General features: G+C 43.2%; 1 protein-coding gene across 2 annotated transcripts; it reads left to right on the top strand.

Moving 5' to 3' along the window:
* On the top strand, positions 1-27,490 carry SLC35B1 (solute carrier family 35 member B1). Of its 2 annotated transcripts, none has more exons than XM_020794012.3 (9): positions 1-509; positions 2,661-2,764; positions 5,443-5,573; positions 7,156-7,186; positions 10,791-10,951; positions 13,602-13,728; positions 19,521-19,627; positions 24,410-24,563; positions 27,091-27,490. In XM_020794012.3, the coding sequence occupies exons 1-9, from the start codon at positions 16-18 to the stop codon at positions 27,141-27,143; spliced, it is 1,362 nt and encodes a 453-aa protein (XP_020649671.3). In that variant the 5' UTR covers positions 1-15; the 3' UTR covers positions 27,144-27,490. The 2 variants fall into 2 exon arrangements, with proteins under 2 accessions (XP_020649671.3, XP_072860475.1); XM_073004374.2 differs by having other exon boundaries at positions 500-651.
* The last annotated feature ends 241 nt before the right edge of the window (positions 27,491-27,731 follow it).

Below are 27,731 nucleotides of genomic sequence, written 5' to 3'. Positions count from 1 at the left end.
CATTGGCTGACGCATATGAACTTGCAGCCTCGCTTCTGTCAGGACCCACCTTGGGGTTGTCTGCCGCAATGCCCAAAGAGCCTCAACCCGCGGCCTAGGGAAGGAAAAGGCGACACAACGCAGCAAGGGAGCGGGAAAAGGAGACGGCTGTGCTCGCAGCTCTGCGCGACTCAACTGGCCGCGGTTCCGCCGCGTTCAGCTAGTCAGGCAGCGCTCAGGACAGCCCTCAGCCCGGAACCGGTGGGAGGCGGGTCCTTCCGGGCTGTAGTCGCAGCCGCTTCTATGAGGCCTTCGTTTCCCCCGCCGGCGGTGCCGCTGCGGGATGTTTGCGTGGAGCTGTCACAGCTGAGGCTGCCGGGACCTCAAACAGTGCCACCGCCGAGCATGGGGGTGAGCGGAGGGACGGGAGGCGGAGGGGCTGCCCTTTACCCGGAGCGGCTACGGCTGCCTCTCTGCTGCCTGGGAGTCTTCGTCTGTTACTTCTGGTACGGCGTCCTGCAGGAGACAATGTAAGTCGCCCGAAGTGGGAACGCTTTCATTCACTGCCTCTTCATCCCGCTTGCAATTTGGGTGCTTTGTGTTGTGAGGGCTGGCGACAGACGTCTCTGCCTTCATCCATGGACTTTCGCAGATGATAAAGATCCTCCGGAAGTCAGTCTTGTCCCTGTTACTCTCCCACCCCTAGTTTATATATTCATTTCTCTAAATGCAGACCCTTAACTATAGCAAGATTTTCTGTTCCTTCTTCCAGTCGCTGCTGTATGGCCTAGGGAGGTTTCTGTAGGCTAGGTCTCAATTTAGTTATGCTTAAGGGTAGACCTATTAGAATCAATGAGATGTGACTTAAACGCAACTTGCCTCAGCGATTTAAATTAGTTCACTTTTAAGCATTACTTTAAGCAAGCTTGTGGTTTTAATTGCAGTGCCACAGGTAATGCTCTCGTTGGCGTATCTCTCCGCTATTTAGTGTGTCCACGGGTGCTGGAGTATCTGTACAGAAATTTTGCACTTCATACAGCTATTAAAGCTACAAAAACTTCTCCTTTCTCTTCAGTTTTGCAATTGTTCTGCATTCCTTTCTGTCGATGTGCCTATAATCACACAAGGCAGAGGAAGAAAACCCATGCATTCATTTTTTTGATATTGTTTTATATTCAATAATTTCAAGGTAATTAAATTCTAGAAACTTTGTAGGAGCAACTTTCTGCTATGAGCACAATGCGCTTTTCTTAACTGGAGGCAATTTTTATACTATCAGGTTCCTTCTCTGTGCAGCTCAGGTTAAAAACAAAAGCTGCAGGGGTTAACAGCTGGTAACTAAGGTTTTTAGAAGACTGTAGGCTGCTGTGTCAGTGTCATCAAAGCTACCAACGTGAATTTGACCCATCTCCGGGAGGCAGTGGAAGACAGGAGGGCCTGGCGTGCTGTGGTCCATGGGGTCACAAAGAGTGGACAACTTAATGACTAAACAACAACAAGTTGCTGTACATATTTTAAAAAACAAATGAGCTCATAGGACCTTGTTTCTGAAAATACAAGTAGAGACTTTTGCAGTTAGTTTCCTTGGAAACACAAATAACTGTTAAGAGATACAGAGGCTAGGAGGGATAATTCTGATGTGTGTGCTATAGCTGTACCCTAAAGCACTATATTTTCACATAGTGAATTTGTCCTTGGCTCTTTTTTTCCCTCCTTACATTTACTGCTGTCTTGGATGAAGTTTTTCATGGCTTAGCTTTTCAAAGTATACTCTTATGAGCTATTTGAAACTTTACTCTCCTAACACTTGGCTGCCTGGTCTTGCTCTTTTCTTCTCCCTTTTTAACTGTTATCCTCCATGTTATGCTTGTCTGGAAATTCACATAAACTCAGTAAGACTTATAATCTTCTGAAGGGACCTCAAATGCTTTCCAAAATGCATACTTTCATAGTTTTGACAAATACACTCACAATAAGACACACTAATCACCCATCTCCTGAAAAGGACAAAAGCTGATCTCACAGCCATAAATACTCAACTCCCAAACAAACTGCACCACAGCACAGAGTGCTGTCCTCTGAAGATGCCGGCCACAGACACTGGCGAAATGTTAGGCAGAACAACCTTCAGAACACGGCCAAAGAGCCCGAAAAACCCACAACAACCATTAGATCCCAGCCGTGAAAACCTTCGCAAATACAGAGTATTCTTTGTTCAGTGGTTAAGTAGTATCTTTATTGAAACACTAAAAAGTTGCAAATAAGGTGAGCTTTCAAGTTCTTTAGAACTCTTTTATTAGGTAAAGGTAGTATAAACCTTGTATTAAATCAGAAGATCCAAAGATAGGCCACATGTGATGTTCCTAGTTCATGCCTTGGAAGGCAAACTGGGTTATACTGTATATTCTACATGAGACGGCGTGACAAAGGTATTAAATTGCAGGCTCTCCATCCTCTGTTGCCTGTAATCTGAATGTCTAGGGAAGAAATGAGATGCGCTGGTGACCCCTGGTAAATTGATGGAACATCAGGAAAAGACAAAATGTTCCATGGCCCATCATTCCACCCACAAAACTAGAGCTTATGTACTTGTAGATGATAATGTGCAAATAAGATATAGTTGCGCCCATACATGTCTCATTCTCTGCAACTGACCCTCATTTTATTTTGTCTTTCTACAGCACAAGAGGAAAATATGGGGAAGGAGCAAAGCAGGAGAAGTTCAGATTTGCTCTGTCTTTAGTCTTTATCCAGTGTGTGATAAATGCCATTTTTGCTAAACTATGTAAGTATTTCAAAAGAAACAGGAAATCCCTGTGGTTTGAGTTTTTCAACGTACACTTAATACTGTTGAGAAATCTCTGTATTTTTGTAAGTACCATATTTTTCTGTGTATAAGATGCCCGCATGTATAAGACACCCCCACTTTTCTAACCCAACATTAAGAAATCTAAGTGGGGCTTAGCAAGTGGTGGGGAAAAGCAGGGATCAAAGTGCTGCAAGATAGCTTTGATCCCTGCTTTCCCCTTTCTTGCTAAGCCTGCTTAGCAAGTGGAGGGGGAAGGCAGGGATCAAAGTGCTTTGATGATTCCTGCTTTCCCCCTCCACTTTCTTTGCAACAAAGTAGAAGGGGAAACAGGAATCAAAGTGCTCTGATCCTTTCCCCCCTCCTTACTTCCGTGTATAAGACAACCCTCAATTTTTAATCTAAAGATTTTAGACAAAAGTATCATCTTATACATGGAAAAATACAGTACTTCCTGTCATCCTTCCCAAGAAGGAAGTGCAGTTGCTTCAATGTGATTATTCTTATATGAGTCATGTATGGTCAAAAGATTTGTCTGGGCATTTCGAGCCTAAATAGGAAATTCAGTCCTTCTTTCATGGAAGCAAGAGCAAGCTTGTTTTCTGCTATTCCTAAGGCCAGGGCCCACACTAATGGATTCAAATTGTAAGGAAAGAGATTTTGGGAAGAATATCATGACAGGAATAGCTTTTCAACAGTAGAACAGACTATCTCAAGAGGTAGTGGACGTTTTTAACCAAAGATCGAAGGATTTATTTTCAAGGATGGTTTAGCTATGGTCTTCCTGCTCTGGGCCCATTAGCCTTTTCTGTCCTTTTCATCTATAGAGTTATAGATGAAATGTATTCGTGAAGGGTTTCACAGCTGGGATCTAATGGTTGTTGTGGGTTTTTTGGGCTCTTTAGCTGTGTTCTGAAGGTTGTTCTTCCTAACGTTTCGCCAGTCTCTGTGGCCAGCATCTTCAGAGGACAGCACCAGAGCATAGAGTGCTGTCCTTTGAAGATGCCGGCCACAGAGACTGGCGAAAAGTTAGGAAGAACAACCTTCAGAACACGGCCAAAGAGCCCGAAAAACCCACAACAACCATTATAGATGAAAGTTTGCTGCTGCTGCTTACTCTGATCAGTCCTTACTGTCTCTAGCTTCTTGAGCAGGGGACATTTCTCAGAAGTTTCCTTCGGGGTCTCACAGGTGTCTGTGTCAGAAGAGAAAGCCAGGGAAGACTGTTACATTTTGTTCTTGTGCGCTCTTTTCCCAGTTTTCCAACAATGGCTGGATGACAAGGGTCAAATTAAATATAGTTTTATTATTATAATATTCCCTGAAGGAGGAGAAAACACATTGAAGAGAGTGATTTGATCATAAAAGCCAACAAGAGAGCAATTCCCACCCTTGTATCCCTTTCCCACCATTGGCTACATCAGAGATGTGCATCGTTCCTTGTATTGTTCTTACTGGCAAGGATGAGAGATTGAAATATATTTCTTGCTGGTGAGGCTTGTGCTCTCAAAGGTGTATTTGTATTGGTAAGAAGAATATTTTTTTTAATTTTCCCTCCCTAATTTTACACCAAAGTGCAGAATAGAATGGTATGTGTGAAACTAGAATGCCTGCTGCTTTATTTTAGAATTTTAAAGTCTAAATGGGCTGTTGGCATCTTTTGTAACAGTCATTCTGCGCTTGCTTTGTGTGTGAACAGGCATCCATTGCTCCTCAGATGGAAAGTATATTGGAGACGTTTTACATAACTTTCAGAAACTCTGAGGAATTAAAACAGAGTTCTTTGTCCAGAGATGAGAAGTATTATGGGACCTTAAGAGTGTTCTATGAGGCATTTCATTGAGTAAAGGAGGTCTAAATCAGTAAAAACAAGGAAATCAGCATTGTTTTTGTCCTTCTTTGTTTCAGGATCGTGTGATATTTTGCAAAATAAAATTACCATTAGCATCATTAAATTTATTTGATCTAATTTGTTTTAATGTGCTTCCTTGTTATTTTAAGAGGAGAAATTTAGGGAACTGGGGTAATTATAAAGATATTTAGGGATTTTTTTAAAAAAGAAGATTAAAAGTAGTATGTGACTTGTAGGTTTATTAATAATATCATTACTTACGAATAGTGAATGATATTACTGTTTAAAATAGCTTTCTCCATTTCTAAGGAAGTTTAGTTTTGGGATGCTTCTTTTCACAAAAAAGAAAACCAGCTGGAGGACACTTATCTATGTAATGTCTTGTTTGACCGTAACATTTGTTTCCTGCCCCCTCATGTGGCCTCTGTTCCCTGCTCTTTTTTTATTTTTTATGTTTTTAATGGACCCTGCATAGTGAAGAAAAGTAGCCCACCTGCTGTTTATGTCTGCCTTCACGTTAAGATCAAGTGATCTGAGAGACAGAGATTGGATCATCTTTCTCCAGTTAGGTGCCTTTTAGATGTGTTAGACAGCACGTCCTCTCATTCTCAGCCAGGCATCTTGTTGAGGGATGCTTTGCATAATATGTCAACATATTTGGAAAGTGCCTGGTTTGGGAAGACGGGTTCCACCTCACCTCCTTTTATACATGGAAGTAAGGCCCTTGCTGTTCTATAGCTGTTAAACAGTATGCTTTGATGCCAACATGACTGGTTTTTTTTTTGCACATTTTCTCTCCAATTAGTGATCCAGTTTTTTGATTCTGTCAAGGTGGACCGGACGCAAAACTGGCTCTATGCGGCTTGCTCCATCTCCTACCTAGGAGCCATGGTCTCCAGCAACTCGGCTCTACAGTTTGTCAACTACCCAACCCAGGTGAAGATTGGCAGGTTGAAGGGTGGAGAAGTGGGCTGATTGTAGGGTGGAGGACGGTCTTCTTATGGAAAGGTCTCCTTGTTGATGAAAAGCTTGGTATGCGGTTGCTTCACTGTAGGGCAAACAGTGTTTTAAATCCCCAGAGCAATGTAGGGTAGCAAGATTTGGCATTGGCTACCTTGGGTCCTTTTAAGGAGAAAGGTGGGGTAAAATATTATAAATTAATTTGCTTCAGGGCCATTGGAGGGGCCATTATTTTAAAAGCATTACCATTTCAGGTTTATAGAGAGCATCCCAGAAGTTCCCATGTTCCCTAGAACAATTCTCAGTTTGAATATCCTGACTCTTCCAGGTTAAGGGAATTAGTCTATTAGTTCCAGAGCCAGGGGCCCCTAAAAGTTTTGAGAGAGAGTATAGGCTCAGAGTATTCAAAACAAGTCCTGTTTGTTTCCCTCCATATGGCCTCTGGTGACCTTGAAGTGACAAGGCTTGTGCAGCCCCACCTCAGCGTTCACCCAGTTTTCTCTCTTCTTTGTGAACTGCTCTCCTGGTGCATGTGTTCCCCTATGCATTTTCATTCTTCCATAGCCAGGGATGGGGATCCTATAGCCATCCAGATGTTTTTAGCTGCAACTCCCACAATCCATTACCTTTGGCCATAGGGACTGGGACTTTGGGGGAATTGCCACCTTGAACGACTGTAGATGCTGCTGCATTAAATTTCCTTTTGAAGTCCAGCATAGCGTAAGAGAACTTGTCATTCACATCATCATAATCCAGGGAAACCTTTAGCCTTCCAGATGTTTTGCAGAACACCTACCAGACAGACCTGCATTTTGCTTACTCTGGAGAAGAGCCTAGCTTGAAGATTCTGTGGCTCGGCTCCGGCCTCGCTTCTTATTTTAAAAAAGAAGCTGCCCCAGTTCTATCTGTGAGGAGTCTTGCTACTCATTAGATTCTATAGAGGGCAGTATAAAGCCTGATGGGCGGCAAGGCTACATCTCCTATGAAGCCCTAGTATGAGAGGTATAGCACCAGGACAACTTTCTTTTTTTAACAGGAAGCTAGTGAGCAAAATGTAGGTGTGTGTCTGTGGCCTGAAACCCCCAGAATTCTGTCTGAGTAATTCTTGGAGAATTCTGGGGGCCCAGAAAATTCAAATGGCACATCCCTTACTTATATTTCTAGGAGGATTTTTAAAAAAAATTAAATGAGGAAGATGTCTAGTGAATAAAGAAGTATAGTTCCATAGAGTTCGTCAATTTGCAGACCAAGACAATGCAAAAATTTATAGAGCAGAGAGGATTAAGAGAGGCAAAAACACAAGCTAGTGAAGTAGAGTGAGGGGGAATAAATATGAAAGAGGAAAAAGAGCAAAGAAATCCTATAAAATAGGAGGTGGAATCTTAAAATTGATGTAAAGGATTACTATTTTGGCAAAGGGGACAGCAGACGTACTCCCCAAAATATGGAAATTCTCTCTCATTGAGCAGCTTTTACCTAAATTTGGTATTAAGGGGGTTCTGATGTTTTATGGTTTTTGAAGGCTAGATTTAAATAAGTTTCCTTTTCCTCTGTGTAGGTCCTTGGGAAATCTTGTAAACCCATCCCAGGTAAGCAACCTATTAAGCTACAACTACAATTTGGTGTACACTTTGCCAGAAAATTGCTTAGATAAGTTAGACATCCATAAAATTATTTGAAAGAACTGGTATGAAAAAGAAGAATGGAGGATTTACTGTTAAAATCATGTGGCTTGTGGAATTAGGGGAGTATGATTCATAAGCACTGAAGTTCTACTTTAGATCACTGAGGGAGCTAGTTACATATTCTTGGTTTGCGTGTGTTAAATCATCAGTTCGTCTCCCTGTTTTCAATATTTTTTCAAATATTTTCAAAATGCAAAGACAATCAAAATTATGTGAGTTTATTGCTGTGCTTGTGGAAATTACTTTTACATATACTCGTCCACTTACTTTATTCCTGAGATTTCTTTATGTATTTCACCTGGTTTTTTGTCTTTTAAACTGAAGATACAGGGAAAACTTGGAAACATTCAAAATCCTATTTAGGATATGGTACAATTGTAACGTGGTGGCGCTGGGACGTGGTGGCGCTGCAGGCTAAACCGCAGAAGCCTGTGCTGCAGGGTCAGAAGACCAGCAGTCGTAAGATCGAATCCACGCAACGGAGTGAGCTCCTGTTGCTTGTCCCAGCTCCCGCCAACCTAGCGGTTTGAAAGCATGTAAATGCGAGTAGATAAATAGGGACCCCCTCGGTGGGAAGGTAACAGCATTCCGTGTCTAAGTCGCACTGGCCATGTGACCACGGAAGACTGTCTTTGGACAAACACTGACTTTATGGCTTGGAAACGGGGATGAGCACTGCCCCCTAGAGTCGAACACTACTGGACAAAAATTATCAAGGGGAACCTTTACCTTTACCTTTACAATTGTAAAAGTTGACAAGAGTTAAAAAAAATCAGTGGTTAAACAGATTCCTTGCTACCATTCCTTTAAGTAACCTAGAATGGCATGTGAATTTTGACAACACTCTAATGAGGTAGATTAAGCTGAGAGGCAGTGACTAAAGCCCCTTAGTGGATACTCTAATAGAGTGGTAATCTGAAGCTGGCATTCTCTATGTTCCATACTAGAGATTAGCACAAACCTCCAGACGTTATTGGACTGTACAAAGGCTAATGTTCCTGCTTATATCAAGTGTTGAGGAACACACAAAGGGGGCACCATTTCATTAGTATCTTGTTCGTAGTTTTCTGGAGTCACCTGATCAGCCAACCTGTGAATGAAATGCAGAACTAGGCAGGCCTTTGGTCTGATCCAGCATGGTGCTTCTTGCATTCATATGACTACTATTGCCAGGGTCCATCACCAGTGACTGTACTGGCTGAGACTCTCAAGAGTTTCAGTCCAAGAGCATTGGAGGCCATACTGTTCCATTACTTACTCCAGTTACTTCACTGCAGATACATATATTTTTAGGTTCTGTCAGGAATCTGTGGGATGGAAGGGGGAGTCTTTTAATTACTGAAAATCAACACAGCTGGGATGACTTTGCCACCAGTATCACCACCAGCAGTTTTTGATAATTGAGGACTTTCCTGTTACTGCTGCTGTTTGTGATGTCATTAGCCTTTGTAGCCTTTTGTTGTGGCAAAAGAATTTCAGCCCCTGGGTGGGTAACAATACGTAAAATAAAGCACAGTAACATAAGAAGGCATGCCAAATACTTAGTAACCTGTCATTGAAAGTTAGGAAAAAGTATTTGATGGTACAAACAGTGACACAGTGGAGTTGGGTACCATGGGCCAGGTGGGCCTTTGGTTGATGGTGCTTTTCAAGCAGACACTGGTGGCTTTCAAGCAGACTGTGGACAGCCACTGTGGCAGGATGTGCTCTCTGGCTATTTGGGATTGACAGGAGAGGGGCTTGACTATTCTATTGGTTTGCAACCTTTGGTCTTGCAGATGTATCTGAGTCAGCATGGGCAGTAGTCAGGGATTCTGGGACTTGGACTTCCAAATATTTGGAGGGTCAGGTGTTCAAAATTAGCTGACCAAGAAGCCCCCTCCAGCTACACGGTCTGTGAACCTGGATGTAAGTCTACAGACTTTCCTCAACTCAATTCAGATCCTGCTCAAACAGGAGTGGGGCCACAGAACCCTTGAAAACTCCTGGTTATAATTCAGTTTCTGTCCTAGAGATTCCACGTACTTAGAACTGTTTGAGCTACATGCCGGATTCGTAGGGTGAAATCATAATTGAATAAGTGCAGCGCCTAATACAGTAGTAGCTCTTGATTTGTGTTCGGTGCTTCATGTATCACTTTTTGTGGGCAGCGGCAGGCAAATTGTGGCCTTCCAGATGTTTTTAGACTGATGCTCCCCTTGTTTCCTTTCTATTAGCTATACTACCTAGGGCTGCTGGGAGCAGCTTGCCAAAAATATATTGAGAGCTGTGATTGGCCATGTAGGGGTTGGTGCTGGAGATGTGGAGGTTCTGGAGATTTTGAAGCCATAGGGGTACCTCCCCCAAGTTCTTTTCTGTTTTCCTTGCAGACAAAAATTAGAAATTCTGGTGGGGAAATGAAATATGTCTAATTTTTTTCGTGTCAAGCTTTAACTTCTTTTTTCATTTTAGCAATATTGCCATGCTGCCAGTAGCAGGCTGTCTTTATAACTTAGTTCACACAGGAGTCTGCATAATTTTTTTATGAAATTCAAGAATATCCTATACTAAAGAGAAATCTACAAACTGCTGCATACTATGCATTGCAGTTCACAATCAATCAATCAATCAATCAATCAATCAATCAATCAATAAACCTCCCATATTCTCCTGTCATCATGGAGATGGCAGTATTTACTGAGCACAGACATTTGGCTTCTGTTTTGTATGTGTATATCTTTACAATACATGCAGGAATTCTGTTTCTCTACTTCTGCAAATTATCCTATGTATGACTATACCATTCAGTTCATAGATATGTGAACAAAATCTTGTTTTTAAACCATTAAATTCATTACAAAAATCAAAATAAATAGTTGCAGTGTTTTTCTAAGCTTCCCAAAGTTTCTGGGTTTTCCATTGGAAAAACGGAAGAGATGTAATTGGAAAAGCAAATGGAGGGAAAACTTGCATACGTTCCCCCCACCCCATTTTTTTAATTTTAAAGGAAGGCTCTTATGTCTCTGGTGGCCCGTGAAGCTTTGTTGGCAAGTTGTATGCAGTGCAGTGTTTCCTATTTGAGAGGCGTGGCAACATTAGCTGGAAACTACAATTTCCAGAATCCACTAGCCAAGCTTGGAGTTGTAGTCAGAAAGTAACATTTCTAAGTTCCAAACCATAACAAGAACATTTTGACCTCCAACCAGGTTACTAAGAAAAGAATATACAGATGTGGCTGTTTCTAGATGTCATGGCTGTTAATTAGATAAGATCAGATTTAGAGACAGAGTTTGGAGGCTTTGCCCACAGGGGCTTTCACTAGTTAGTCAGCTCAAATTACTCATCTCTTGGACTTGATAGGCAGCATTTGGTAAATAGAATGATGGAAAGTACTTTCCCCCTTTGTGACGGGGTGAGAGTCTTGCTTCGTGGGGTACTGGTTGCTGCACCACAGTAAAGGATGCCATAACAATCTGCCGTGGTTACATTTCCCGGCGGTCACTTCTCCATTGTTCTTTTTCCTCTGTAGTTATGCTCCTTGGAGTGACAGTGCTGAGGAAGAAGTACCCACTCGCCAAATACCTATGTGTCTTACTGATCGTCACTGGTGTGGCCCTTTTCATGTACAAGCCAAACAAGGCAGGAGACCTGGGAGATGACCATATTTTTGGATATGGGGAACTCTTGCTGGTAAGTCCTGAGCGTTATTAAAGTCTCTGTTGGTAATAATTGCATATTAAATTGGTGCTGCACAAGAAGGGAGGAAGATTTGACCCAGGAAGTATAATTCTTGCTTAATATGGTGCTGGTTAATTCAGTTGTATGTCTACTGTGCTAATATAAGCTTGGAGCAGAGCATGACAAAAGGAACTTTGCTGTAGTGTTACTTGTCCACAGCTTGTTTAAGAAGCCTAGTGGCATATCAAGCTTACATCAACCTTGGGAGGAAAGTTAGGCTAAGGAATAATGATTTGCCGAAAGTTACCTGATAAGCACCTCTCATGTTAGCTGGGGATCCTGGGAGCCGCCATTCAAAAATGCAAGCCGCCTTGGGTCCTTTTTAAGGAGTAAAGTGGGATAAAATAGGATGGATGGATGCATGGATGAGCAAGCAAGCTCTGGCTTAATTTTCTCTGGACTTGGGTAGGCAACTGGCATACCTCTGGATTAGGCAACTTTAGCGTTGATCCTAATTTCAAAAGCTTTCCACAGACAATTCATACATCTAGCAAGAGTGAGCTGTGTTTTTCCTTATAGTCCAGTAGGTGGGAATAAAGATGGGAAAAGAGAGGAGATTGACACCACCAATTAATTTTTTGGCTCTGGCCCCACGCTTTCCCCGACAGCCGTCAGCAGAAAAAAGATGCCAACCTCTCTCCTAGACGGGCAGCTCTGTATGAGCTTTTAATACTGTTGTTCTTTTGCATGTTTGAGGAGAGCACGAGATCCTACCAATGCAGAATAGTGTATGGCTGATCAAAGAAGTGATGCTGGTAAATCAACTCCAGCACACTATTCAGAGTTAATGATCTGTGTAGCATTTTAGGGGAAACACATCCGAACATGCTCATGTTTTGCTTGTATAATATAAGAAAGGATCCAGGGTGGTCAGATTGTAAAGCATGAGTAGCCAGGGAAGAAGGTTGAAAACTATGGCTATTATCCAAATCTGCTTCCTGTTTAAGTGTTTATTAAGCATGTAATGCTGCAGATATTTGGCTGTTGATATAACAGCTGTAGGCCACCCTATGAACAGCTCCTCCCAAAGGAGTACAGCAGAAATGTATTAAATTGATAACAGATGCAAAAAGAACTGTGGTTTTCCACCCACCCATCCTATTTGTTTGTTACTGAGCTTGGCAATTTGATTGCCCGAAAGAGATGATTTTGAACCTCAGAGAATAAAATGCATGTCCTTATCACACATCTGTAAAATGGTGATATTAGTGAGGACAGGTGTGGGTGATCTCAGCATGGAAGAGGGCCATTTTGCATATTTCCATTAAAAAGTTGGACAGAATGGTTGCCTATAATGTTTTTTGTTATCTGAAAAGGGAGTTTCTACAGTATTGTAAAGATGTTATAACTAGAGGGAAACCTTTGTGCCCTCTAGTGGCTGAAATAAAAGGTGTGTGGGAAAAGACAATAATGCTGGGAAAGGTTGAAGGCAGTTGGAAAAGAGGAAGACCAAATACGAGATGGATTGTCTCCCTAAAGGAAAACACAGGCTTGAGTTTGCAAGCGCCTAGCAGAGCTGGTGAGGACAGAATATTTGGGAGATCACTCATTCATAGATTTGCTGTAAGTTAGAGCTCATGAGTTTTAAAAATTCATTTTCCATTGGGTAGGGGAAAATCATAGGAAAGAGGATTTGGAACAGGGTACTGGGGTAAATAAAAAATACAGCATGTGATAGAAAACAATATATATCATTATTACTTTTGCCAATATGTTTTCTTACTAAGCTTACTTCACACTTCTCTTGCCATTTTTTTCTAAGCCATTTCACACTTCTCTTGCAATTTTTTCTTTTTTTAAAAAAGGAAAAAAATAGGAGTCAGAGATAATTTGACTGCACAAGGGCGGGCACACAGTGCTGTGAGCTCCTGATAGTATAGCATTCCAGTTCAAAAGCTCCTAGAGCAGTGATGGCGAACCTATGCCTTGCATCCCACAGCTGGCACACAGAGCCCTCTCTGTGGGCACACGAGCCATAAGTCACTAGATCGCTACCCTTGGCAGCCAAATCTGAGGAGGTGGCTGCCATCACTGCCCTAGATACCACCTTTTAAAGCAAACAAAATTATTTCTCTCTCAAGTAAAAGTTTTTGGCGTGGTGTGAGGGAGATGAAGATACCCAGGGATGCTTGAACACAACAGGAAAAAGGAGGGGGCCCTGGGGCTTGTACATTGCATATCCGATTGTGGGGTATCTAGCTATACATTTAACTTTAAAAGGTAATTATAAATTCATTTTTAACTATGCTTTTGTGGAGCCGGGAGATTTAGTGTAGGCAAAGACCAGCATGGTTTCCCAGGAGGCAGCAGGAAGTACCTTGGAAACCAGCATGTATGGTGAAGATGTTTGACTTCATCAGTAACTGCCCTTCTGTAGTTAATTTCCATCCTTGAAAACTGAACATGGGCTGTTTCTTGAAACATGTTGCTTGAGTTTACTGAACTTTGGTGGATTCTATCAATTTCTATACTGCAGCCCCCCCATTGGTAGGAAATATTTGGGTCGCAGATCCTAACGGCCTTTCTTCCAGGATCAGGGTACCCTTTTCAGTCAAGCTCCTCCCTATCTGTCTGTCTGTCTGCCCTCCCTCCCTTGCTACAGTTGCTGTCGTTGACACTGGATGGCCTGACTGGAGTGTCTCAGGACCACATGAGAGCGCACTGCCAGACGGGCTCCAACCACATGATGTTGAATGTTAATATGTGGTCTACTCTGTTCCTGGGAGCTGGTAAGGATCTTCTGAAGGGGAAAGTCTGGGGCATCTTGGATTGAACTTGGTGGCCCTGATTCACCATATTGTGAGAACAGCAGGAAGCTGTATCCAGGCCGCTGCTGTTCCTGCTCATCCAGAAAAAGAAGAAAAGGGGAGAGCAAGGAGAGATCCTAGTGCAGAAATTTTGAGCATGTGGTGAGGGTACTGATCCAGTGGGTGAGGGTCATTTTCACCTCCTTATATGCTAATGATATTGATGCAAAGCAAAGGTGTTTGGTACCTTAAGAGACTAATACGTTTATTATGTAATGCATGTTTTATAGTATACATTTTCATGAAATCTTTTCATCAGAAGCATGATGGGTTGCCCAGAAACTCAGGTAGATTTATAAGATCAGAGGAAAACTAAACCTAGGAAGTGCAGACAGTGACATTATTTATGGCATTATTAATGGTGGCTGTTCACAAAATGTCACTGTACTTTTTGCTTTTAGTTTCCAGACCGTGCTGTCCTAGACCCCAGGGGCCTATGTCGTGTGCCATAATCCCTGAGCACAGTAGTAAAATAAATCTGCCACTCTTTTCAAGTGTCACAGGACTCTGTTTTTGCTTGTGGTTCTGCTGCAACAAACTCACATGGCTACCCTGTTGAAAATTGTTATTGTATGGCTGACAATGTGTCCCTTTCCAGCAACCTGTCTTGGGGCAAATACTGCCATTTATGAGATTGTTTAGCAACTAGATTGCCCAACAAGCCAGTTTGAAGCTGAATGTGGCAATTGCTGTTCCTTGCTCCAGTGGAGTTCCACTGCTCCTTCTTCCCAGTGTTCTTTTTCCCCTCTGTCTCTCTCTGTCTGTTTCACACAAACACACACACTAACTGTTTTGCTTTAACCCCAGCTTTTCATCGTGTTTCTGGGTTGCAGCTGCTGTGCTGTAGTTCTTCAAATGACCACAGTGTGGAGCTGTTGCTGCTGCTTTAGCAGCCTGTAAGACGCTTCCCCTCCTTGGCCCTTCCTGTGTACAGTTTGGATTTTGCCTGGACTTCAGCTGCAGATTGGCAGTAGCAGCCTGCTCCCACATAGGGGTCTCCCTTGTTCCAGCAGCATGCGTACCTTTCCCATTCTGCTCCACTTGGAAGAGTTAAGCCTTTGTAATTTATTTTTGTGTGCAATGGTTCAACACATACCCCCCTCCCGGCCCCCCATAGTGGCTGCCTTAGGAGAAGGGGCTAGATAATGAATGAAAAGGACTAACCCCTTGCAGGGAAAGGAATGTGGAGAACAATTATGCCCTCAACAGGAACAAGGCACCATTAAAAAAAAAGAAAAAGGGAGGTATTGAACTGCAGTGGGCAGGAGCTGCAGAAGAGGCTCTGTGCTGATTGGCGTGTCACTTCTGAGCCTCCCATTAGAGCCTCCCCAAAAAACCAAGAGTACAGAGCATGTCAAAGGTAGCTGCTCCGTATGGCTTCAGCTGTGAACTGCCTGCAGGATTTGCCTGTTCTCGACCACAAAAGGACATTTCAGCATCTATGATGTGACACTCAGCCCCACACAGTCCTTGCATCTCACAAAATTTAGTGGGCACCAGCCTTGCCTACCTAGCAATACCTGTCCAGCTGTATTCTCCTTTGATATCTCAGGGCTGGTTTCCCCAACCTGGAGCTCTGGTGTGTTGGATTTACAGATATCACTATCCTCCGTCACACAGATACATTATTGTACTGGCTGGAGTTGATAGGCCTTGTGTATTTGGAGGATAGCACATAGACTTGCTCTAGGCAGGAATATGGCTGTTTTAGTGCTCCAGATGTAGTTTGAGTCCAGTACTCATTTACCCTTGCTTTTGGCTCTACCTTCAGAGGCTGATGGGCATTGATGTCTGTGGACATCTGAATGTCCACAGGTTTCTGTACTTATGATCTACAGCAGTGGTTTCCAACCTTGGGTCCCCAGATGTTCCTTGACTACTGTGGTAGAGGCTGTAGTGCCTCTTGGATGCAGCAACTCCTAGTGTCTTCCATGCTTATGGGGGCCTGGCTGCTTGGACATTCCATCACACTTATTATCAAGTGGCCAATGAAGAGCAAGGCCTTCCTGGTCACAGAAGATGCTGGGAGTTCTTGGCACCTAAGAAGTGCCACAGCAGGAAGAGGGAGTGTGAGGAAATGAAGTCAGTGTCAGAGATCCCTCAGATGAAGCCATTCTCTGTGAGGGATGAAATCTAGATATTTGGTAGGGTTGGCTTTGTGGGCTATAGTGCCCAGAATTCTCTGGGAAGGCAAATTCTGGGAGAGTCTTGAGAATTGTGGGAGTTGCAGCCCAAAGACACAAAAGAGCCCACCCTTAAAAGGGGGATGTGAATATTTGGTGGTGCACAAGATACCTAAGATGATGACTTGCAAAATTGTGAAAGTTTTGTAGCAAGTGGATTAGATGCAAAGGTTGTGTTAGGACGGAATGCCATTGTGATGGTGGTTCCTTTTTCTTGGGATGGTGATGGGGAGGATTCATTGTTGCCATTTTACAGGGATGTACCGTAGGACCACAGTATCTGTAGGGGATTGGTGCCAAGCACTTTGCCCCGTAGATGCTGAAATATGCAGACATATTGAACGCTACACATTGCATGGTCTCTTTCACCCTCTAGTGGCCAGTTCCAGTAAATACACCCTGAAAATACAGCATTTATATTTTTCTGTGTATAAGACGCCCCCATGTATAAGACTTTTCTAAAAGTCCCCACTTTTCTAAGCCCAAATTAAGAAATCAATATTTTAAACATAAAACAGAATACATTTTTATTTAGTAATTAGGTAATATTTACATACCAGTACTGTCATATTATGCATTACACTTAGCTTTGAGCATATCACTTTATTCAGCCTCTGGGCTCAGAATGCTTGGACATTACCAGTTCCTGTTGCATCTGAGCACTGTCTACATGCTCCACCTCCAACGAGGTATGTTCCAGTTGGTTTGTTCAGCATCAGCTGACATCACTTACATAATGCTTGTGATTGGAGGAAGCTTAGCTGCCTCCTGATTGGAGGCAGCTAAGCCTTGTGATTGAAGGAAGCCTGTTTGCAGAGGCAAGGCATGGACAGTTTTGCAATCACGTGGTTCTCTCTTCAGCTTACATCCATGTATAAGACAACTCTCAATTTTTAGTCTACAGATTACAGCAGTGTATTGTCTGTATTATACACAGAAAAATACAGTATAAATAGGTATTTCTAGATTTTTTTATTTACTATTTTCAACTAATGGATAAGTGGATCAGTGGATACTGATCCCGTGGATAGGGGTCTTCTACTGTATTGAAATGCTCTCACTCTTCTTTGCAGATTTCTCACTTCATCCACTCCTTGTTCAGATTTGGGATTCCCAAGCTCACACTTTGCTTCTGTACTTGATTATGGATACAAAAGCACCAAAAAAATAAGCTGCCTGTGTAAAATTTCAGTGTTATGTGTCTAAAATATTCAAGAGGGGCTGGAGAAAGATCCAGACCCAGCTCCCAAGTCCTGAAAAGGGAATGTGTGTGCTCTCCTAATAATCAAGAAGGGACATTTGTGCTTTTGTACTGTGGTAGCCCTACCAAAGGAAAGGTAAAAGAGGGGCTTTCTGTACAGGTGGGTTAGGAGAGGCTGCCACCCCTTGCACTTAACTTTCTGAGCAGGAAAACTGTCTGCTACAAATATACAGGCATGTAGGAGTGTTGCTTGTCAATAGAAACAACAGCTGGATGTAACAAGGGTCTGACCCCCTGGGGTTGGACCATCCACTCATGCATCCGGCAGTGGCTCCACTCTCCTTTCCAATCACTCCAGAGCTGCCAGTCGGCTAGCCACTTGTCAGCCTGGCAGGGAGACACATCTTCCCTCCTTCTGCCAGGAGTGGATAGTCAGCTGTGAGTTCTGGAGTGATTGGAAGGGAGAACAGAGCTGGCAGCGGCAGCAGATGCATGAGTGGGCAGCCTGGGCCCAGGGGAGCGGACCCTCATTACGTCAAACTGTGGGGGTATTTGTATACGAATACCCCCATCTCTGCTTGTCAGTGGCACCCTAGAAATTCCATTTTGTTTTCCTTATAATGCAAAGTTAGAAGTGCTGGAAGGGCCACACCCAGGTAACATTAATACATAGAAGGGAATTCAGAAATAGAGGCATACCATTCTTAAGGAATAGCTGTAAACCTCTTCTTTCTCTCTACAAATTTTGAGTGAGGAGTCACCTGAGTACAAGTATTGGGTCATTGGATGGTTGGCCTACTACTTTATAGCAGTTTTGCATTACAGTAGAATTCCCTTATCTGCGGGTTCAGTATCCACTGATTCACTTCTCCATAGTCTGAAAATATTTAAAACATTAAAATCCTAGAAACATATATTTCTAAATGCGAAGTTCCCAGAATTGGTCACTAGAGAGAGCCAGATATAACGCTTTGTATAGTGTTCACTATTAAAATATTTAATCTGCATTTTTCAGCATCCATGGTGGGGGTCTTGGAACCAATCCCTGCAGATACAGGGTCTACTATATTCTGTAGATCAGGGGTCTCAAACTCAATTTACCTGGGGGCCGCTGGAGGCAGAGTCTGGGTGAGGCTGGGCCGCATCAGATTAAAAAAAAACTCACAGAATCACTGTGCCAAAGGAAAAAAGCCCCCATAAGTACCTGCGAAATTAAACAGAACGGGGCACCCCCCACAGGTGCGCACACGCACATGCACATACACAAACACACACACACACAGGTCCGGCAACCTTCCTCTGAGACCCCCCCTCAAAAAAGGTGCACTCAGCAGCAACAGCTACCCCCACCATGACAGGGAAGCAAACTTTGCGAGGCGAGCCCAGGCAGCCTCTAGAGCCGAGGTGGCTGAAGCAGGATGAACACAAGGAGGAGGAAGAGGAAGCACCATCAGGCGCTGAGGCGGCCGCTGGCCGGGCTGGTGCTGGGGGTGCCGAGAGAGAAAAAGAACCAGAGAGCCACTTCACTGGAAGAGGCGATGGCAGATGCTGTTGGTGCTGTTGGAGGCCCTCTTCAAGGATGGGACGGGAGTGAGCTCCCCTCTCAGGCATCGCTCGGTGGCAGATCGTGCGCTCATGGAAAAGGGCCGGCAGTGGACCTCGCTCGCCAGCTCTCCCCCAAGACAGTGCCTCTTGCACCCTCCGTCTGGAACTGCAGCCTTCCAGCCAACCCGCCTGTCTGCCGGCTGGCAGGCTGCAGTTCCAGATGTAGGGTGCAAGATGCGCTGTCTTGGGAGAGAGGCGGTGAGGCTAGACTTTTTGACTCTTTGACAGCAGAGGACATGTGGGTGCTTGCGGGGGGGGCAGGCAAGGTGAGGGCCACAAACTATAATCCGGCGGGCCGCAAATGGCCCCCGGGCCGCATGTTTGAGACCCCTGCTGTAGATGAAAGGTAGAGAACCTCTGGCCCTGCAATTCCCCTCGGCCTTCTCTGCTGGCCAGTCTCTGTGTGGCTGATGGGAGTTGAGGTCTACAAGATCTCAAAGGTTATAGATGCCCAAGCTGTGAGGTAAAAAAACTCGATTCTGTCATATTCTGTTCCATTCTGCTTGCAGAAGTTTGTATCTCCCTTCCAAGCTAAACAGAAAGTTGAGAAGCATTTGGCTCTCAACCTTTCCTAGCATTTTTGCCTTGCATCTCACTGGCTGTGATACACAGGTTCTGCTGTAACGATCGCTGGCTTGTGAGCCAAACCACTTTGGACACAGATATCAAAGAAAGCAAAGAATAGTTTGATCTGTGCTTTGAATCTTTGTTCTTTTTCTTTGTAGGTATCTTGTTTACAGGAGAAGTTTGGGAGTTTTTGAGTTTCACCGAGCGTTACCCCAGCATTATCTATAATATCCTTCTCTTTGGCTTAACGAGCGCATTGGGCCAGGTAGGTGAATCATGATTCCTGCCCTGTGTTGTATCTTAAGTGTGTTTCTCCAGCCGTCAATGTATTTCCACTTTTGATTTTGTGTTCAAGGAGTGTGGATTAATGTAGAATAAAGAACTGAGAGCTCTCCAGTCGCAATTCCCAAATGGCTTAGTTATCAGAATAGTTCCAGAGTAAGAAGCAATGCACTCTTCCTTGAGGAGTCTCTCTGTAGTAGAGCAAAGTTTTGGCAATCATTGGATTTTTTTTTTCCACAGGGCTCTCTCTCTCCCATAAATATTGACTGTGTGTGACCATTCTCTTTAAACCAGGAACCATGGTTTAAATCAGTGGTGTCCAACCTTGGCCCTCCAGATGTTCTTTGACTACAGCTTCCAGAAGCCGTCACCACCTCTGCTGGCCAGGATTTCTGGGAGTTGAAGTCCAAGAACATCTGGAGGGCCAAGGTTGGACACCACTGGTTTAAATCCTGACATACTACAGGTGCATGTAACCTGTTTGTGCCTGCTTCATTCCTTCCTTCACAAAAGCAGGCAAACAAGGCAGGAAAGGGGTTCTGTATGACAACTAACACTGGGATTATGGTTTATTTATTGAACTTATATCCTGCACCATCTGGCAACCAGTCCACTCTGGGCAGCTAATAACGATATGAGCAACAATATTAAAACACTCTAAAAAATAAATTAAAACATAACCAAATAGGGTAAATTAAAACAGATGACAAAGGTGGTGGTAAAAAGGGTAATGGAGAGGATGGTAAAATGGAGGTCGAGATCTTAATGCTTTGGGAAAGCCTGGCGGAAGATGCATCTAGAGTGTAAGCCAACTAGTTGTTTTTATAGATTCTGGTTTGTTTGGGTACTGTTTTAATGCTGGATTGGAAATCCCAGGAAACTCCCCTTCTGGGTTCAGGACAGGCTGTGGGCAGAAGCAGACTGATAAGTCACATTGCCTTCTCTTAAGCCAAGGTTCAAGGCTTTGAAGTAATGACCCAACATGCTTACAATATGTGTAAATAGCACAGGACTACAACAAGATTGCTTCCTTCATGCAACCCCCTTCATGAATTGCTGCCTTGTCGTGGCAAAGGGGCTTGAGTAATTCAGAGACGCTATGGGCTATGCTGTGCAGGGACACCTAAGACGGACAGGTCATAGTGGAGAGTTCTGACTAAATGCGATCCACCTGGAGCTTGAACTGGCAAGCCACTCCAGTATACTTGCCAAGAAAACTCCATGGACAGAGACAAAAGGCTAAAAGATATGACGCTGGAAGATGGGCCCCTCAGGTTGGAAGGCTTCCAACATGCTACTGAGGAAGAGCGGAGGACAAGGACAAGTAGCTCCAGAGCTAATGAAGTGGTTGGGTCAAAGCTGAAAAGACGCTCAGCTGTGGATGCACCTGGAAGTGAAAGGAAAGTCCGATGCTGCAAAGAAAAATCTGCATAGGAACTGGGAATGTAAGATCTATGAACCTTGGTAAGCTGGATGTGGTCAAACAGGAGATGGCAAGAATAAACATTAACATCCTGGGCATCAGTGAACTAAAATGGACAGGAATGGGGGAATTCGATTCAGATGATTATCATATCTACTATTGTGGGCAAGAATCCCATAGAAGAAAGGGAGTAGCCCTGATAGTCAACAAAAGAGTGGGAAAAGCTGTACTGGGATACAACCTCAAAAATGATAGAATGATTTCAATATGGATCCAAGGCAGACCTTTCAACATCACAGTAATCCAAGTTAATGCACCAACCACCGATGCTGAAAAGGCTGAAATTGAGCAATTCTATGAAGACTTACAACACCTTCTAGAACTGACACCAAAGAAAGATGTTCTTCCCATTATAGGAGATTAGAATGCTAAAGTAGGGAGTCAAGAGATAAAAGGAACAACAGGTAAGTTTGGCTTTGGAGTTCAAAACGAAGCAGGGCAAAGGCTAATAGAGTTTTGTCAAGAGAACAAGCTGGTCATCACAAACACTCTTTTCCAACAACACACGAGGCGACTACACATGGACATCACCAGATGGACAATACCGAAATCAGATTGATTATGATCTCTGCAGCCAAAGATGGAGAAGCTCTATGCAGTCAGCAAAAACAAGACCTGGAGCGGATTGTGGCTCTTATCATCAGCTTCTCATAGCAAAATCAAGCTTAAACTGAAGAGAATAGGAAAAACCATTGGGCTAGTGAGGTATAATCTAAATCAAATCCCTTCTGAATACACAGTGAAGTGAAGAACAGATTTAAGGAACTTGATTTGGTGGACAGAGTGCCTGAAGAACTTTGGATAGAGGCTCGTAACATTGTCCAGGAGGCAGCAACAAAAACTCCCAAAGAAAAGAAAATGCAGGAAAGCAAAGCAGCTGTCCAATGAGGCCTTCGAAATAGCAGAGAAGGGAAACAAAATGCAAGGGAGATAGGGAAAGTTACAGAAAATTGAATGCAGACTTCCAAAGAATAGCAAGGAGAGACAAGAGGGCTTTCTTAAATGAACAATACAAAGAAATAGAGGAAAAGAATAGAAAAGGAAAAACCAGAGATCTGTTCAGGAAAATTGGAGATATTAAAGGAACATTTTGTGCAAAGATGAACATGATAAAGGACAAAAATGGGAGAGACCTCACAGAAGCAGAAGACATCAAGAAGAGGTGGCAAGAATACACAGAGGAATTATGCCAGAAAGATTTGGATATCCCGGACAACCCAGATACTGTGGTTGCTGACCTTGAGCCAGATGTCCTGGAGAGTGAAGTCAAGTGGGCCTTACAAAGCTTGTCTAACAAAAAGGCCAGTGGAGGTGATGGCATTCCAATGGAACTATTTAAAATCTTAAAAAATGGTGCTGTTAAGGTGCTACATTCAATATGCCAGCAAGTTTGAAAACTCAACAGTGGCCAGAGGACTGGAAAAGATCAGTCTACATCCCAATCCCAAAGAAGGGCAGTGCCAAAGAATGCTCCAACTACTGTACAGTTGCTCTCATTTCACACGCTAGCAAGGTTATGCTTAAAATCCTCCAAGGTAGGCTTCAGCAGTATGTGGACCGAGAACTCCAAGAAGTACAAGTTGGATTTTGAAGGGACAGAGGAACTAGAGACCAAATTGCTAACATACGCTGGATTATAGAGAAAGCCACAGAGTTCCAGAAAAACATCTACTTCTGCTTCATTGACTACGCAAAAGCCTTTGACTGTGTGGACCACAACAAACTATGACAAGTTCTTAAAGTAATGGGAGTACCTAACCACCTTATCTGTCTCCGGAGAAATCTATATGTGGGACAGGAAGCAATAGTTAGAACTGGATATGGAACAACTGATTGGTTCAAAATTGGGAAGGACAGATCCTGAAGCTGAGGCTCCAATACTTTGGTCATCTCATGAGAAGAGAAGACTCCCTGGAAAAGACCCTGAGGTTGGGAAAATGTGAAGGCAAGAGGAGAAGGGGATGACAGAGGACGAGATGGTTGGACAGTGTCACCGAAGCTACTAACATGAATTTGACCAAACTCTGGGAGGCAGTGGAAGACAGGAGGGCCTGGCATGTTCTGGTCCATGGGGTCATGAAGAGTCGGACATGACTTAACGACTAAACGACAAGATTGATTGATTGCTAAACTGCTCTTTTTCTAGTGGATTCTAGGGTGATGTACAGCACATATAAACTTTATTTAAACAAACACGTAATTATGTGAAAGACATAGTTCTGAGGATCAAGATGTCAACGTTGGTGTCTATCGTATTCTACTGGTCCAATGACCACCTTATAAATGCTTTTAATAATATATAGTGCTTGGAGAGATTACATCCTGAGGTCTTGATAGTCTTTGCAACCTTTACCCAAATCTGCTCACTTGAAAGTACTTTTTTTGTTGTTTAAGAAAAAAAAGAACCATTGGTATAACTACTGCTATTCTGTGCAGCTTGTATAACTAGTCGTTAGGAACCAAGTTGCTATTTTTATCTCATTGCTTTATCCTTTCTGCTGGAAAAGCAAGTAGCAGCATCTTTTGCCTTCCTGTACATTCAATAATAGCTGGCTGGATGGCTCTGCGATTTTAAGTATCTGGCTGTGGAGCCAGAGGTTGGGAGTTCCATTCCCCCACTGTGCCTTCTGCAAGAGGAGTCAGACTAGTCTTGTGCAGGCTGCATAGTCTCAGAGGACCCCCAGAAGAAAGAAATGGTAAACCACTTCTGAGTACAGTGGTGCCTCGTGCAACAGTCGCTCCATAGAGCGACGAATCCGCGCAACGATGCCATTTTTGCGTTCCAATGGCTTTTTACTTTCCGTTGAGCGATGTTTCACACAGCGAGGGTTAATCCGGAACGGATTAACCTCGCTGTGCGAGGCACCACTGTATTCTCTACTTGGAAAGGATCACCATAAGTCAGAATGGACTTGATGGCACAAGATGATGATAGTCAATAAAGGATTGTGGAATTTAAAAAGGAAACATTGTTCAGCTCTTTGGGACCATGAGGATGAGAAATAGTTGTATTCTCGAATTGTCTGTATTATTTCTTACAAGTGTTGTGGATTTTGGATAGGGCAGCACATTGCATTTTTCTGATTGGTTAAGCGTAAATATGGCAGGACAAGGGAAGTGCCTGATAGTGAATTGGGGAGGGGGTTGGCTTCCATTTAGATCAGAAGATGAAAGCAGAGTTATGTTGACTAGAGGATTTCAGGAGTCCAGAAAAATAATTTTTCCAGTCTCTTCTTTCTACTTTTCCATCCTCATTGTGTGTTTTTCTCCATCTTGTTGCAGAGTTTCATCTTCATGACTGTGGTGTACTTTGGCCCCCTGACCTGCTCAATTGTCACGACGACCCGTAAATTCTTTACCATTTTGGCTTCAGTTATCTTTTTCGCTAATCCTATCTCCAACTTGCAGTGGGTGGGCACCATCCTGGTATTCCTTGGTAAGTTGCCCTTTGGCACGCCATTCTGTTTCTTTGTTGGGGCATGACGGCCTCATCTCTTAACAAAAATCCCAAAGCAGCTCAGCAAAGACCAAAGTCTACTGGTTATGTAGCATCTGCTTTTGTACAGCAGCCTCATTAGTCTCTCCATATGAGATTGTCCTTGGCTTGTGTACTGTTTTAAAATAACAACAAAATAACAAATGCAGCAAAATATCTAGCCACTTCCAATGGACGATATTTCCCATGTATTCCAGCCCCTAAACTGCAAAACAGGAGCCAGACTTCCTCTTTCCATTTTTACTGTGGCAGCTGACCCTGAAGTATATGATGTCTTCTCTGAGTTTTGCCTGAAGTACAGTACTCGGGAACCACAGCTTTTATCACCCTTCCAATCTCTGGCTTAATCAGGGGCCAAGACAATTGCAATGGAGACAAGCTGCTAAGCCAGTGGTTGCCAACCTTGGGTAACCCAGGTATTCTTGGACTGCAACTCCCAGAAACCCTGACTAATGCACATCTGGTGGTGAAGGCTTCTGGGAATTGCAGTCCAAGAACACCTGAGTTACCCACAGTTGGGAATCACTGTGCAAAGGCATTTTTTCAGGATTTGTTTTGATAGTCGGAGAGAGAGAGAGAGAGAGAGAGAGAGAGAGAGAGAGAGAGAGAGAGAGAGAGAGAGAGTATATCTGCATGTGTGAAAAAGAGAGAGACTAGAAGGACAAATAACAGGTAAAGGAAGGGGTGGTCCTGCTCCCTCTTGGCTTCAGCCCTGCCTTGTGGCACTGCCTTGTAGTCTGCAGTCTTTTCGTAAGAGGCAAAGTGGCCCTTGGTCACTCCAAATTTTCCCAACCCTGGACTAGAACGATCTGCCACAAGACTCGGTTCAAGATGCCTGTTCTGTCCTTCAGAGCGCTAAAGAACTGAACAGAGAATAATTTAGGAATCAATGCCTTCCACTGGAGCTATCTTGAGAATGTCATTCTTCTTCTGGGGTCATTCTTTCTAGTTCCTTGACAATGGATACAGAGAGCCTAGAGGTGGGGGACGGGGGAAAGAGTAGCCTTTTGGTTGTGGCCTTCAGCATGCAAAACAGCCTCCCTGAAGAGGGACCAGTGATTCCTCCTTGGCTATGTCTAGATGAGTCTGAGGACTTCCCTGTTTCCTTCTGCATTTCGGGGGACATAAAATAACATAATAGTTTTGTATCCTGCAATTTTTTAAAACTGATTTTAATGAATTTCAATTTATTATGGTATTGTTATTGCAAACAACCTTGAGAATACACAAGAATAGAAAGGCAGGATATATTTAGTAGAATGAATTAATTAACACATTTTAGATAGCAGAACCATCTGGCACTTCAGCCTCTCAGACCACGGTGCTGAGAGAGAGAAAAGTGCCATTTGACCTCTGCTTGTGCTCGTCTCATAAACTGCATGTGTCTATCTGCGCTGAGATACATACAGATAATATACATATAACTGTGCACAAAGAGAAAAATGCGGCAGAAATAATTGTGGTAAAATAGTTTTGCTTCCCCCTTTAGCTGCTCTGACATGAATCAAAAGGAGAAAAGTGTTTGCATGTCTGTGTTTAGATAGGGGTGAATACCCTGTAGCTCCCCCAAAAGCCATTTTTACCTCTTTCCCCACCAATTTCCAAAGATATTTTTGCTCAGAAATAAGAACTGTTGCTCTCAGAAGCATTTGGGATCAAAGGTTCTCCTCTAGATCAAGGTACCCTTACATCCTTCGTCCTACCTGGAGAGCCCCCATTTGTTTGTTCTGAAAGTGAGCGTCACTTATACAAAACTAGAAATGCTTCTCCAGTCACTTCTAATTTCATATAGAGGAGCTGCTGTGTGGCCCCGGAGAGTCTGTAGGCTGGAAAAATTATTTCTGAGTGCTTGGAGCTACTATATCTATCCACAATTATGAATTTTCTCACATTAAGCAGCAGGATTTCAGCCACTAATTTTTTTTCTTTCAATTCATATCAGAACAGCTGTGGAAGCAGAAGCACTATAAGAGCATTATATCTGTTGTGTCAGATGTTCTTAATGCACACATTGATAGGCTCACCCAGCATCTACTCACACCATCAAACAATTGGTTGGGGGGGGGGTGATTATTAGTCTAGATCACAAATGACCCCACCTGAAAAAGAGGCAGGTATCTGAACCCCCAAAAGTTTCTGACGTACCATACATTGTGTTTTGAAGAACGAGGAGGAAAGAAAACCAGAGAGAAATGAAACGGTTGTGTATACATGTGCTAGCACAGAAGGGGAAAGGGAAGGTATTTAAAAGTGGAAAGGCTGACCAAGTACGTCACCCACACAAGCCATGTTACCCACAGAAGCCATGCCAGAGGTATCCCTTCTCAAGCCAGGAACGCTTGCCCAGCTTGAGCAGCCTCCGGACCCAAGGAGAACCTTCAAGGGTATGGATGGGGTCACTGAATGCATGGAATTGTCTGTGGGCCAGTCCCTGAAAACCTTTTCTTTCCTTCTTCTTTCTTTGTAGGGCTTGGACTAGATGCCAAATTTGGGAAAGCATCCAAGAAGACCTCACATTAAGGAGACCTTGGACGGTTCTGTTAGAAACCTCAAATGTAATGAACTGTTAACATTGTCTTACTCCCTGGCATTTCTTACTGGAGTGGACTCTAGATGATTGCTAGGAGAAAGGGAATGGGGTTTTATGGGAATTGTGAGAAGGGGATGAATTGTTTTTATTCCAAAAAACTGGGTTATTATTTTTAATTGAATGTTTTGTTTTAATTCATGTCAAATGGGGTAAACATGATCCACATCTGCTGTCTCCCCACCAGGAATCAAAGCTGGGGTTGAGGGATTGGAAAAAAGAGAAATTCTTGGCAGATGAGAAGGAATGCTTTGTAACAAATAAAAAGAAAAGAAAGAGATCTGCCTTGTCACTCCCTTATTAACCTTGTATTTATTTTGGGATGCTGCTGTTGTTTTTATTTTATTACACTGCTCTGCCTGTTTTCCACTAAAAGATAACTTCCAAGGCTAAGGACTATTATAAATGAGCACCACGTGATCTTCCTCTAGCGAGAAGCATTCTGTGTTCACGTTTATATCATGGTTGTCGATGAATCATTAACTTGAAAAGATTTTATTGAGAACTAAATTTCCACATGA

Source organism: Pogona vitticeps, chromosome 6 (genome assembly GCF_051106095.1).
Source record: "Pogona vitticeps strain Pit_001003342236 chromosome 6, PviZW2.1, whole genome shotgun sequence".
Lineage (NCBI taxonomy): Eukaryota > Metazoa > Chordata > Lepidosauria > Squamata > Agamidae > Pogona > Pogona vitticeps.
This window is presented reverse-complemented; position numbering and strand designations above follow the sequence as displayed.

Bases quoted from the DNA above. Each gene is read 5' to 3' on its own strand.
- SLC35B1 (XM_020794012.3), top strand. From the start codon at position 16: ATGAACTTGCAGCCTCGCTTCTGTCAGGACCCACCTTGGGGTTGTCTG. The intron at 510-2,660 runs GTAAGTCGCCCG...GTCTTTCTACAG, and splicing joins GGCGTCCTGCAGGAGACAAT to CACAAGAGGAAAATATGGGG. The intron at 10,952-13,601 runs GTAAGTCCTGAG...CCCTTGCTACAG, and splicing joins GATATGGGGAACTCTTGCTG to TTGCTGTCGTTGACACTGGA.